At 41.5% G+C, this 14,449-nt stretch overlaps 1 protein-coding gene across 2 annotated transcripts in view; it reads right to left on the bottom strand.

Annotated features, from left to right (window-relative positions):
- LOC137888216 (TANK-binding kinase 1-binding protein 1-like) overlaps window positions 1-9,648 on the bottom strand; it is a 30,126-nt gene extending 20,478 nt beyond the window's left edge. Inside the window, exon 1 of one of the 2 annotated variants that reach the window (XM_068731560.1) lies at window positions 9,575-9,648. In XM_068731560.1, coding sequence (XP_068587661.1) covers window positions 9,575-9,648 — 74 coding nt within the window. The remainder of the gene's footprint in view (window positions 1-9,574) is intronic. The other variant, XM_068731561.1, reaches the window with a different exon arrangement.
- Between the last annotated feature and the right edge of the window lie 4,801 nt (window positions 9,649-14,449).

Genomic DNA, 14,449 nt, shown 5'->3' on the forward strand with positions numbered 1-14,449 from the left:
TACCAGAGCCGTATACGGCGTCACTACGTCACTCCTCCTCATTCCAAATATGGTAACTTCTGTACATTCGTTGCGAAAAAAAAAACATGGCGACACCAATAATCCAAGATGGCGACGGCAAAATCGTTGAAGTCGAGGCTTCGAAACGGCAGTCCACAAACCAATGGGTGACGTCACGATGACCACGTCCACTTCTATATACAGTCCATAGATAAAATGTCAAAGAAAATGACTTCCTCTCTACTGTTATATAATTCCAGTAACACATGCAGCTGTAAAATGCAGCTTTCTTCTGATATTCTGTTGCAATCTTAAAGAATTTTCTCCTTGTGTAAAGCGAGCTTAGTGACATCCGGTTGTAAATTCCATCGTGAAGGATGACAAAAAGTTAAATTATCCAACCTTTTCATGGTATTCTGATTTTACTGTGCTGCTCTCATCCACTAACTTCATATCCGGTTTGCCGTTTACCGTCTGCCCGATTCCATACGAATGCAGCATAAAGTTTTGGGAGATAAGATCAAGTGCTGCATACAAACCTTTCTATTTAGACTGTATTTTTTAATGTTTTTCAGCAGGTTGCCTCATTTCTAAATATAAAAAATGTGCATAATTAAGTTACAAAGACATTGTTTTCTGGCCCCCTGCTGTCCATGGATCCTGTTTCTTTTGGAAGGCGTTGAGACATTACATATTTCGTTGCGTGGATTGCTCGGCATGTTGGGGATATCTGCCCTGTGCATTTTACACACCCTACTGTCTCGGAGCAGTAAATCTGCTCTGAGGCCAGCGACTTGGTTAAAGGCAACAGCATAGCACTGTAGAAGAGAAGAATCAAACTGACACTATTGTGATCATCTCAACTGAAGCAACACACAACACTAAACTCTCTCTCACTATTACATTACTAATACACTATTACTCAAATCTGTGTGTGTGTGTGTGTGTGTGTGTGTGTGTGTGTGTGTGTGTGTGTGTGTGTGGAGCCAAAAGACAGCTGCAGTAGCAGAGAGAGCATCTCTCTGTAGATAACTCCCACTCGTACAGCCCACAGACTCACACACACACACATTCAGCCCACACACTGCTTGTGTCTATCATCTATTTATCCACCTCTTCCTCTGCATCTCCCTCTCAGTTCTGTTGACTTTTTATTGCAAGGAGCACACACACACATGCACACACGCACACACACACACACACACACACACACAGCTCCAGCCAAGGGCCGATCAGAACAGGGCCATATGCCTTCATCACATGGTCGTTTCATTTATTAATGGACTAGCGGTCCGCTTTACCCACAGCCCCCTGCGGTCAAACTGAAGAGGTGTCATCGTTGTATTGAATGCAGTGATTGTATCCACGTTGACCACGTAGCTATGATGCTGACATAAGTCTTTCATTTGTATTTACTGGATTTGATATCTAAGATGGGTTTCTTTTCCAGAAACTCAACAAAAGGAAATACAAAACAGTAAGTCGTGTTTTAAGGGTGGAATGGAGCCGTGTTAAGACCTCCAAATGTTTCTGTGACCACAGAATGATCCAGTGTGTCTTCTGTCCCGATTCTGTTTGGCTGATTTCTGAAAGACAATCGACTGAATTTTGGTCAAATTTGGTAAAAAAGGGGTTAAACAAGAATGTATCCCATTGTGTTGTAGCTAGCACCGCCATGTGACCTTTATAAAGCACATTAACATTGGCTCATCATCCTGAACTGCAAGGCAAAAAAAAAAAGCTCTATTTCTATGGAACATTGAAAGCAGCTGCGCAGCTGTTGGATTGGCTGGGTCACGGTCAGCCCACCTTTCTTGCCTTGCCAATGAAATAGCTGCTTTTTTTGTTATACGAAAACAAATTAAACCAAGAATGGAGAAAATTTCCAAATAGAGAAAATTCCCTTATGGCTTTAATTCATCACTGCTATTACCTTATAATACATCCATGGACTGTATGCTGTGAAGCCTGTACCGCAGATGTACCAGAGAACCAAATTATACGTAGTAGTATTATTTGCAGGCTATAACATGCAGGGCACAGCGTCTGTACATCCATGGTCTGTGGTCTATTGTACATCTATTTCGGAGGTCCTTGACATGAAAAACGTTTGAGATTGCTCTGAAAATCCCAAGAGTACTGGACTTTTTTCCAGCTTTCATGTATTCCCATTGCAGCTCTGCTGCTGCATGCTGATGTTGCAATGGGACGACCAATTAGCTTTCTCTTCTAATCAATGTAAGTTCTTTTGAAAAAAAGTGGAAGTGTCTTAAAACGTGTATTCGTTCTAGTGTCCATCAGGGGGCGACTCCTCTGGTTGTATAGAAGTCTAGTCTAAAATGACTCTACTTCTCTCTTGATTTATTCCCTCAGTAAACATTGTAAACATGAGTTTATGGTCTCAATCTAATCAGCATCAAATCAGCATTCAGATAGTCTATCACAGTATGTTCCTGCAGGGAGTGCTTTGTAGTTTTAATAACTGATGCAAAAAGCTCTGAACTCCAAATGTAGCTGTTTATGACACAAGCTGCAGGTGAACATTGGCACAGTATTTAACCTTCTAATCCAACACCAGCTCAACCATTAATGGTTAGGAGGACAAAGCTTTTGACCTTTTGTGAGGAAAGAAGAAACGTATTGCTTAGCATCAAGAAAGAAAGAAGCTCCATCATGATAAAAGCAAAGCCAAGATGAGAGAGAGAGTCCTTGAGGACATGGCGCCATATCTGAGCACAGCTAAAGGCTAATTCATGGGGTGGGGTGGGGGGGGGGGGTCGGCTATAGAGCAGAGTGAGACAAAGGGACACTTAGATGAGAGCGGGAATTAGAATAACTGAGGAGAGAGAGAGAGAGCGGTAATGAAATGTGACTTATGTAAGACATACGATGACAGCATTTATTTCTTTAAGCATCAAAAATCCTTCAAAATCATTTAAAGTGTGTTGAGTAGGCCTCCCATTCTACCTCTACTGGAGCCCATGCAAGCAAGTTAGAGTTCTGCTATCCTACGCGGTGGGTCCAGGGTGTGCGCTTCAAGGTGGGTCCGGGTGTACTGGTTGCGTTCAGTCGCGCTGAGTCTTAGGGCGCTTTCCCCAGCCATAGTTCCTGGGTTCTAGTCCGAATCAGAGTGAAATTGATACTCTTGGTTCGTTTTCTATTCGGTTACACAGTGCACAAATTAAAGCTGACCGAACAAAAGAAATGATTGGAGCGCGTACGAAGGAGCGAAGTTATCTTTTTCGAGAGCTTCCACTTCTACGCAGGGAACTGCAGACTCTTTTGCAGAAATATTGCCGTCAATATTGCGCAAATGAATCCCCCCCCCCCCCCCAGTTGTTCTCGGAAGACTTGATGAACGTCACTGTTTCTTGTGGACTTTATCGACCATATTCTGCATGTTCTCTTCAGCCCAGATGTCGAGCAAACCAACTTCTTCAGAAAGCCAAGTCCAGCCTCTCCCACTGACGTTAACCTGTCCTCCACCTGTGTCCATCTCAACGAATGCCCACGCAGATGGCCCGTAACCCCCTGCCGTTTTTGGCTCACTTCCTGCAATTGGCTCGTATTATGTTTTCGCTGCAATCGAACCGCCCTAAGGGTTCACTTTGAATCAGTCCGAGAACCGCCTCTTGCAATCCGGGACCAGTTGTTTTGGTCCACACCGGAGTACAATTTCTGCAATCAACAACTGACACAATTTTGGCTCGTGAAAGGGCCCTTAAAAAACTCTGGTTTAGGACCAGAGCTTAATGTGAACACATTCAGGTCAGTCGGAACTCTCCTAAATACTCGTAATGGAAAGAATCATGTCGAAAGTTCAGAAAGTTGATCGTATACTTTCACTCCTCTTCCAAAGATAGGGCGCCAAACTATCCATATTACTGCAAATTTTACTCCACTTGAGACTGATGTATTTTCACATTGTACTTTACTTTATGTACTATTTTGTAATGTTGCAGGTGATCCTCTGCCCCCCCCCCCCCCCCCCATGCACACACACACATACCAATTTAAAACATGCTCTCCAACCCTGTTCATCTCCCTCTACCTCCTTCAACAAACAGTTCTGCTGTTACAGCCAAACACATGTAGAAGCAAAAGCTCTGCGCTACTCTTGGCCCTCTTGGACTTTATCCAGCTGCTGCACCGGAGAACGATTGAGCAGACCACCCACCTTCGGCTAGTTTTAGGTTTTCAGATGGAGAGGAGAGTGTAGTGAGGAGAAATGACGGGCAAGTTTCAGTCAGCCTCCGTTAAACCAACATGATATGAAGGGCAAAGAGAAAGCCAAAGAGTCAGATCAGAGTTATCAAGTGATGAACAAGAACGCAGTCAGCTGACAGAACCTTTACTCAGATCTGCATGTTCTTTCATAGCCTATTTTTGCACCTGAGCTGTGCAGTTGCAATACAGATTGTATTGTGCACACAAAGGTCCCAGTCCACTGGGACATCATATATCAACCAACTAGCTTGCTAATTCTGGTAAAGTACTCATGTTAATATTAGCATGTGACTACTAGCCATTGCTAACAGATCTACTAGCTGCTAGAGTTCTGCAAGAGCCTAAAGCGAAGACCCAAACAGGACTTAACGTGACTGAACCTGACCGGTACTGCCAAATTTCAGATCCAAACTCAATGCAAAACTCAAAGCTACTGAATACATTTTACCCAATTTTTGAAGCAATTTACGATTTACATAGAGTAATAGAATCAGAGGAGAGACATATCTTATAACATTTAAAAAAATAAATAAAACTGAACTCAACCAGAGCCTTGAGCTGAGTATCGTTTAAAAAAATTACAATACCCTTAAAGTGAACCCAATATCAATAGAGTATTTTATTTGATACTGTTTTTCTGCTCCATTCAAAACCCATCATGTAAATAAAAATTGCGTAAAATGCTACCACCACCATTTATTTTGATACCAGACGCCATACATAGCTATACTCTCCAATGTCTTGGTGGCATCTCGGCACGCTGAACTGCCAACTCCCTTTAAATACAACGCGCTTGACTTCAACACACCACAGACTGTATGGGTTGTAGCTGCTGCGGTAGCGGGCCAATCACGTGCCACATTAAATCAAAGAACGCTTGCGGTGATTGGCTGGGAAGCAAAACCATACAGATGGCAGACCTGCCACGCCTGGAAGCATCTTCTGAGAACCACTTCAGCAATGTCGATGTAGATACGTCAGACTCAAATCACTGCTGTCCTTACAATAAGTTGCTGCACGTAATTCGAATACATCAGCGTTTCCCACAGGAGTTTGTGAGACTGAGGTGGGTGGACCGTGGACGTTTTTAGGGGAGCTGGGGTCGTGGTCCCCTGTTGTACATTTTAAAGTTAAACGCATCAATCCGGTGCACTGTAAGAGTAAAATGCAGAAGCTAGATCTATGAAGAACTTTGTGCTCTTTGCACAATTAAAATAATTAATGATGAAGAATTCTGATGATGAACCCAATACAAAAAGGTAAACAATGCACCACACGTCTGCATTCAACACTGATTTATCTGTATGTGTGTCAATCAATGTGTGTCAGTACACGATCAGTTCTCAGTTCAGCCCAAAAACACAGAACCTAAATAGCTGCTCGATGAGCTACGGACCTCCGACATGGCTGCCATTTGGGACACGAGTGTGGCATCACCAGCTGAATTGTGGGGCATTTCAGAACAGCTTTAAATAGTTGAGATCCGGCTCGGTCAGCGGAATCGATCACATCTTCGGCAGCCGTTAGAGAACGTCTGAGAGAAGATGGTGACTAACAGACATCCCATTAATCAACCTGTGCGTGCTTAATTCGTCCGGTGCACAAAATGTAGAAGCAGCATGGTTATGAGGCCATTGCACAAAGTCATCTATCTGACTCCCATCTAGCCACCCTAACCAGTGACGTGGACAGACAGCAGGCGCGGAGCAGACGGGGACAGAGAAAGCGCATTACGGTCCGCTGTCCAATGCGTCCAAGCTAACGCTCTGCTTAATTAAAATCCTGATCCAGTCTGGTACTGTGCAAGTTGTTTCATTGCATTTTTAGTTTATAAATCCAACACTGTTAGTCAACGTCAGTGTCCTGGAGTGTAACATAACAGTTCTAGGACGCATACAATTCTTATTAAGAGGGATTATAACAAGTTTAAAATCAACAATTATTGTTACAAAATATTTCTAATAATGCACAATGCCAGATTTGGTATCAGGGAAAAAAAATGAAACTAAAATATTCAGTAGGACAACTCTGCTTGTTCTACCAATATATATATATATATATATATATATATATATATATATATATATATATATATATATAAAACATACATATATATTATATATATATTATAGTTTCCTTTCCCTGTTTTGGCAGTAAAAATTGAATATTACATAAGCACATGATACATGACACAAATACATTTTAAATCTAGAAAGTAAGAATGTATGATGAATCCGGCAACTGTGCTTTTCATGATCATGGTGGTCAAACAATAAATAAATGAACAGATGTTCAATTCTGGCATATTTTCTAGGAGAATAATAACTGCAATTAAAAATAGGCCTAGAGATTAATTTCTATGTCTTTTTGACCCGAAACACATGCAGAGGCGGCTCTGAGTGGTGTCCGCGGGTCTTTCCATCAGTCTCCATAAGGCCCCAACAACCTCCGGCTATTAGCTAGAAGAGCCCGTGTGAAGCCTGTGATGTGACGCCCACTGACAGCAGGTATACTTTAGTAAGAACGTCCACCTGAACGACAGATGGGATAAGGACTAAAACAAGATTTTGGACACGTCTCCCCAAACAAATAACGCAAATGACACTTGTTGCAATCACTGCAGATACTTACTGCGAAACTAAAAAAAGATATCGGTGCGGATTTATACAGACGGTACAGTGTGATGTGATAACTGCCCCAGGAGGAAATATTGTGTTTCAGTCTCGCAGACTGATAGTAAAAATAACGCAACCAGAACCGCGTCCCGCCAAACTTCATTCAATAATTCCTTCATTTTCAAGAACTTCTGTTTCAGAAAGCAGGATTCACTTGTAACCACGCTTCATGGAACATCCCTCTGTTGTCCCGATGCCACTGCATCAAACACATCAAATACAACAGAGGTAAACACAAAATGGCTGGATAAACCACCAGGTGGCTCTGGGGAATAAACTAATCCAAATCCCGGTGCCCCTACTGACCCTCCAGACCAGTATCATGGCAGATTGTGAAATAGTCCAACAAACACAGGACTCTTCAGCCATGAGACCCGTGTTCCACAACGCCTTGTGGTTTTGTTGTTATGGTTTTGTTGCCTAAAACCTTCGTGACAGTTTTCCTACACATAACTACATGATTTGTTGCCTAAACCCATCTGTACGTAGATATGTTAAGCCCAACCATGATGTATTAACTAAACTTAACCCCAGTGTCCCTACCATTGACGTAGTTGTTTTTCACCCAGAGACCCAGATACAACCCAGTAGGAAGACTGGTTTACCACCTTCTGTCATACTAGATTATCATTCCATAAATAGGAATATGCACCATGTCAACACAATATCAACTGAAAAAATGAATTTCATATCTTGACACAGGGCCACAGGATTGGGTAACAATCACCACATCATGGCTCTTGTGGTTTAAGTTTAAGTGTTGCTATTATAAGTAAGCTTGTACTGTTCTGAAGCCATTTCCAGAATCCTCAAAGACTCTAACCATCTGGATGAAAAAAGTATTCCCGTCTGCTGCAGGATGAAAGAAATGAATACATAATCAAATACATATTTTAACACATCCTTGCTTGTTTGGAAACACAAACAAATTATTAAGGCATCGTTTTGTATGGAATTATGAAATATTGGAAGAAACATCAACATATATCAATATAAATCTTTTATTTCTTTTTTCTTGGTTCATGTTCTACAAATTGAGCACGGAGATGTACTATCCAGTTACCAACTTTTTTTTTTTTAGATTACAAAAATGAATATTTTTATTTTGCAACAGATGGACTAATTTTTCGTCCAGATGGTTAGAAGAGTGTTTAAGGATGTTTGAAGCAGTGGTAAGTGTTGGTTAAGAGTTTTTTTTTTTTTTTTTTAAACTCACCTCCTATATTTTAATACTTATCTCTGCGACTACAACATGAGAGGCTAAACTTTGGGATAAATCCGCTACCGCAGTGACAGTTGTTACTTAAATGCTAGCCACAGGTTGTGCTTGAATGCTAGCCACAGGTTGTGCTTCTCTTGCAATATAATATAAATACAGATAACAGAGGTTTCTCTCAAAGATTAAAGCTTCTACACTGGATTCAGAGCGATAATATAGCAGCAAACAACGATTTGCAATTACGAATTTCCGAGTAACGTCTACCAAAGCAGAGAAAATGAAGTCCCTCTCCCTCTGTGTGTGTTGTAATCCGAGCTAGCCGCCACTGGCTAGCTCGTTGTCGCCGCTCTGCACTGCGCACACGCGGCGGTTACAGCCTGACTGACGGCGTCGTCGTCATGGAGGCGTAGGGCCCGCCCCCCCCCCCCCCCCCGGTAAACACTGTCTGCTCTGTTAGCACTGTTGCTGCTCTTTGCACTGTTAGCGGCTGTTAGCCTCTGGCTCAACCGTCTCCATGTTGAGAGCTGTGTGGAGGCAATCCCTCGATCATAATTGGGCATTAAGCACCTTTGGTGACCAGCGATGTCGTTAAACAACACTGAACTGTTTACTGCTTTCTATAACCTCCAATGTCTTTCCTAACCATCTGGATAACCATTCCGTTTCCCAAGTTGCGCCTCTTTCCAAAGCAAAACAAAGATGGCCATGCACCGACTACCTGGATAGGAAACAAAACATCACTTTTTCTTTTTCTTTCATTCAGCTGACTGGATATTTTGTCATCCAGATGGTTTAGATGAGGAAAGAATATTCTGGGTTTTTCAAACATTACCTGTTAATTATCCTTTCGAGAGAACTTACGGAGCAGAAAATATCCTAACGGCCGACAACAAGAAGCACAAACCGGCTACTGAAATGTATTCTACCACTCTGGAAGCGTGCCTTTCCTCTCATCCCAAGAAGCATGACGATACAATTAAAATGCGTAGATGTGTTCCAGAAAAAACGACAACACCTGAACGCAACACGTGCATCCATGCATCTACATTAGCTTTGCGAAAAGCCTCGCTGCTGAATACAAAGGTTCCACGTCCGCATGTTACAGTCAGCACCGCTATGGTAATGCGAGAGAGCCTGAAGCCACGGTCCTCTTTGAACTAGAATGTTCTCCCGGTGCAGTCTGTGGGGCCGAGGAGGGTTCTCGTTCACCTTCTCGAGCTGTGGTGACACGTTCTCCCTGTAACAATCTGTCTGCTATCCTTCTCGTATTTAATACAGCGTCGCTGCTGAGCCGGTTGTTGTTCAGCATCCGCCGCTGCGCAATCAAAACATCCAGCCTGACCCGCTCGGTTTTTACCGGTAAACGACGCTTTGAGCGGCGGGTATCGTACATATACCAGACACAGATGGGGAAGTTGCACGCGACGGTGGAGCCGTTTTTTTTTTTACTTACGTCTCTGTAAAAAAGCCATGAAGATGATGGTGCTGATGGTGCTGAGGAGGGTCGACATGACTGGAGTCTGACATCAGCAGTGTGTGTGTGTGTGTGTGTGTGTGTGTGTGTGCGCGTGTGTGTGTGCGCGCCTCCCCCCCTCTGACCGACCAACGAGAAAAGGGAGGGAGGGACTTTCATCAGAGTAAAAAGCAGCCCACTTTAGCTTTTAATTTTTATATTTTTATGAACTTTTGTTTAAAGAATATATTTATTGGGAAACATAAGATATGTCGCCGTTGTTTTTGAACATATAGTATTATTTTTATATTATATATTGCAAAAAGAGATTACATAAAAAGGTCTGATTGTGACACAGATCAGAGTGACACACAGCGTTTATTAATAACATAATGATTAGATCTATATATGGATCCCTTTCTGTTCTTTACCATAGGCGGTCCAAAAGAGACAATTAAGTGTACGAAACCACAATTCAACCCATGGCTTTAGTTATTTTGGAATTTAAATGATTGCAGATATTAATAAGGTGCAGAGCATCACCAAGCTGGTTTTGATATCCAGTTTAGAGCCTAATCTAATCTCCTTCTCCTCAACTCGCCAAATTGATGTTATCAAAATCAATATGATGCCTACATGTCTTTATCTTCCGGGCTATTCCTCGGCCCCTTCAATTAATTTTAAACATAAGTTTTAGGTTGCCTCCTGGAGTTGAAGAGAATTCATACCGTCTCAAAAAACAAAGTTTTTAAAAAAAATGTATTTTAATTACATGGGATGTACACTATGGTCCTATTGTCTTGTCTGTGTTTCCAGAGTTGATATAAAAATAAAGAAAAATATATTTCATTGTGCTTTCTTTGTTAGCTAGGTTAGTGATGTGACGACGATAGGTCAGAAGGTCACAGACCGGCGCGCCCGCGGCAAATAGGTAGCTAACGTTAGCACTGATTCAATCAGTAACGTTAGCACTGATTCAATCAGTAACGTTAGCACTGATTTTTCCTGAGGAGAAAATGAAACGCAAATTCAAAAGTACTTTTTGACCGGCCGGTGAAGGATGCACTAATCTGCCAGAAGAGACAGGTATTGTACTGTTTGCTATAGCTAACATAATCCCACGTAGCTAACGTTATACTTTGACAGCCTTGTTCTCTGTTTGAGCTGTTGTTTTTTCTGTTTGAATAAATTTCCCTCAAAAGGAAAGTTTGAGTTTTGATATCTTGCCTATATGAGGGGAGGGGGGCCTCACATTTTTCCGTTATGGTACTGCATGATATATTATAATAAATAAAAGAAACTGAAATATATTTATGTTCATTTTTATGAGGGTTGCAATGTTCTTCAAATTTTTTGTCAATACATCCTGACAGCAATCAAAGAGTCAAATGCTCCAACAACAAAAAATCTGTAGGACTGTAATAAGCCTGTGCAATCATTTCATTTGACACAAACAACAGCTATGTTTGTTGTTTACGTCCATTATGATAATTTTTGGGGGAGTGGCTTTGGAGGGAGGCCTGAAGGGGCTGTCCGTGATGCCAACTTGGCAACTTTCTTGCTAGTTTAGTTAGTTAGTGCTTACTGGGCTTTTTTTTTCTCTCGGTTGGATCATTTTGAAAATGTAGCGTGCTCTTGCCTTTAAAGGAACAGTATGTATGATTTAGAGACATCTAGTGGTGAAGTTGCAGATTGCAACCAACTAAATACCCCTCAGCTTACATTACATCCAAAGCGACTTACAATTCAGTATCTATCTATAGACCGTAGAAGCAGCTACGTTAGCAAATTTGGGGTTAAGTGTCTAGCAGTGAGACCAGCAGAGCAGGAGCCGGGGATTGAACCGCCAACCCTCTGATTGAAAGGCAGCCCTGCTCTCCACTTATCCACCCCTCCCTTTCCAAGCATGTTGAAGAATGACAGTGAACTTCAGGAAGGGAGAGGTATCTTCAGGCTTTTATTACTAAGCTACTGTCTCAATACTCTGTTCATCATCATGACCAAATCATTACTTTAACAATCATTTTTTAATAATTTAGGCATTACTAAATATTGTTTTTAGAGCTATATATATATATGCTATATATATATATATCTCAAATGTCAATAAAATGAATAAGATTCCTGAGGGAAGTGTATAAAGAATGAAGAACACAGAATCAGTCATTCCTCATGTCCTCCTGTCCTCATGTCCTCATGTCCTCTGTCCTTCTTGTTGTAATAAATTTGAATTCAATTCAATTTATTCACTCTGTAGGTACCGCTGGTTGGGGGAGGGGGGGCTGCGTTATCTCAGCCAGCAGATAAGTTTACAAGCACAAGCTAAGCTAAACTACATGCAGACAGCTTTTGTTTTAGCTCGTTTGTGGAAAAAAAAGAAAGAGAAAAAAAAAGCAGATTGAAATAGGTTCTGCTTTTGTTTAAGTGATGCCCACCAATGTGTTGTCACATGTGTGTTCATGCATTTTGTTTTCATGTGTAACCAATATGTTTTTACAGTGTACACACTTGTACATTCTTATTATAGTGCCTTTATTATGTGTGCTGTGTACATTCCAGCATGTGGCCAGCAGGGGGCAGCGTGGCGCTTCACTTTGCGTTAGGACCCGGCTTTTCGACGGGTAGAGTAGATTTACGGCCTTAACGTCGCCATTGCGTTGTGTTCCTCATTCTTCTGAGCGTGGCTGACCGCACATTCTCATTTATCTGTAGGTGCAGGTGTGAAGAAGTAATCCAAGTTAAATAAGTCTCGCTAAACGAACATATTGTTTTAGTATCTGAGCAACCAGTAAATAGATTTCTATAAAGATGTATTAGGTGTGTGTAATTGAGTATCTTGATTTTTTCCGGCGCGCCATTTACGTTAAAGATGGCGGCACGGTAAGCTCACTTCTTTCTTTTCAGGCCTTTACAGGCCATGTATAAAGGCAATATGTTTTATTTTATTTTTACATGCGGCAACCGTAGAAGTGTGGCAGTTATTGCTGTTAATTCATTTTGGTTAACTGAGCCAACAGAACCTACAACCCAGTAAGTAAACTAAGTGTTGAAATGTGGAAATAGGCAACGGGTGTGACTCTGTGTTATTGGAGGCCTTTTTCACATGAGATACAGTATAATGATGCATAAATGATGTCGAACAGATTGGTTTTGCATGTGGTGAGTAAATTCATTCTGCAGAACGAGGCTAAACGAATAGGAGCAAAGTTGCCTTGTCATCATTTATTTGTCCTGTTTGCAGAAACTGTTCTCTGTCTATTTGGTTCCAGCTGGTATATGTGTAACATTTACATGTTCATGCTTGTTGAACAGATGTAATGCACTTATTGTCAGTCGCTTTGGATAAAAGCGTCTGCTAAATGACTGTAATGTAATGTAATGTAATGTATTGATACAAATATGTATTGGCTTTTTTACTCATGAATGTTTTGTTGCACTATAACAGTATTGAACATAGTTGTCGAGTAATCTTCACCTCACCTGGTTCAATCCAGTGTCTCCCTCTGCTCTGTGTGTGTGTGTGTGTGTGTGTGTGTGTGTGTGTGTGTGTGTGTGTGTGTGTGTGTGTGTGTGTGTGTGTGTGTACACAGAGGAGCTCAGCTGTCCATCCTGCTGTTAGTAGCACTTCCACAAGGTTCTGACAATGTTACTTCAGCCGAACACTAGATGTCTCTGTTGCCATGAGAACTACCCGAGCAGCTTGTGTCATCGGTTTGAGCTTCAGCCTGCCCGCTGAGCACCTCTGTTCACTATACGGTGGAGAATTCAGTGTTTATATCAAACCTCAACTGCTGGGTAATGTTTATTTGTGTGCACGAATTAAGTAGTTCAAGACCACAAATGAATCACCAGGCGCTGGCTGGCACATCTCCTCTCTGGATAATTTAGTCATTCAATATATGTCATTTTTTGCTTCATGTTAATGTCAGATTTTTTTTTTTTTTTTTTTTAAATTCTAAATATTTTTGCATCACAACTTGTCCAAACCTCAACAAATACAACCATATTAAGTTATGTTTGAAGATGTACATTTATTTTGTACTGTTTTTATCCTAATTACTTGCCAAATTGCTGTTTTATTGCCATTTAAAACAGTTGCCACTAGGCAGGTCAAGATACTAGAAATTTTGTAGTTGATAACAATACCAGAGAAATTCCACTATTTTCAATGCCCCTTTTGATACCACGGCAAAAAACTAAAACAGAACAATAAATCCCACGTACTTCAACAGACACTCCTTTATGGTTGTTTCGGACCAAGGCATCCACACAGGTGATCCTGCCTGCCTTCCGGTGTCGGTCCACGAGAAACCACACCGTGGATCCTGCCTTCTGTCCAGTGTAAATAAGGTCTGTTCTGTACCTGAATCCTGTCTTATGGTCTTGCTATTGGGTCCTGTCCTGAACTCCCTTGACAGCAATAGCAGAAGAACGAGAACCAGGGACAGAATTGAGGGGAACTAATTACCCAGGACCCCAACTTTGGGAGGGTCCTCAAAAAGTCTGGAATTTAAGATTTGTTTTCATCTGCAATTGTGAAGAAAGAAATGTGCAAATTAGCATTATACATACACTATTACTGTTAGCTAGTTGAATAGACAAAACAGACTACCTCAAAACCAATAATAGAGCCTTAGAGAGTCCTTCCCCTTCTCAAAGGTGCACATGGTTTAGTCCACACCAGTGGTATTGTGGACAAAAATAGTTTGTCTCTAATTACGGTAATTGTGCTGATGCTGAAGGGAAAAAAAGAGAAAAGACAAACGGGAGCAGTTTCTTTCCAAGAACAACTACAGCGTCAGTCGTTCTAGCAAGTGCCCCAAAACGGCATGTTTTGCCAAAAGGTCAGCGTAGGGACGAGGTCAGGGTGGATGG

Source organism: Cebidichthys violaceus, unplaced genomic scaffold, assembly GCF_023349555.1.
Source record: "Cebidichthys violaceus isolate CVI_PGR_0920_01 unplaced genomic scaffold, fCebVio1.0.p SCAF_52, whole genome shotgun sequence".
NCBI classification, from domain to species: Eukaryota; Metazoa; Chordata; class Actinopteri; order Perciformes; family Stichaeidae; genus Cebidichthys; species Cebidichthys violaceus.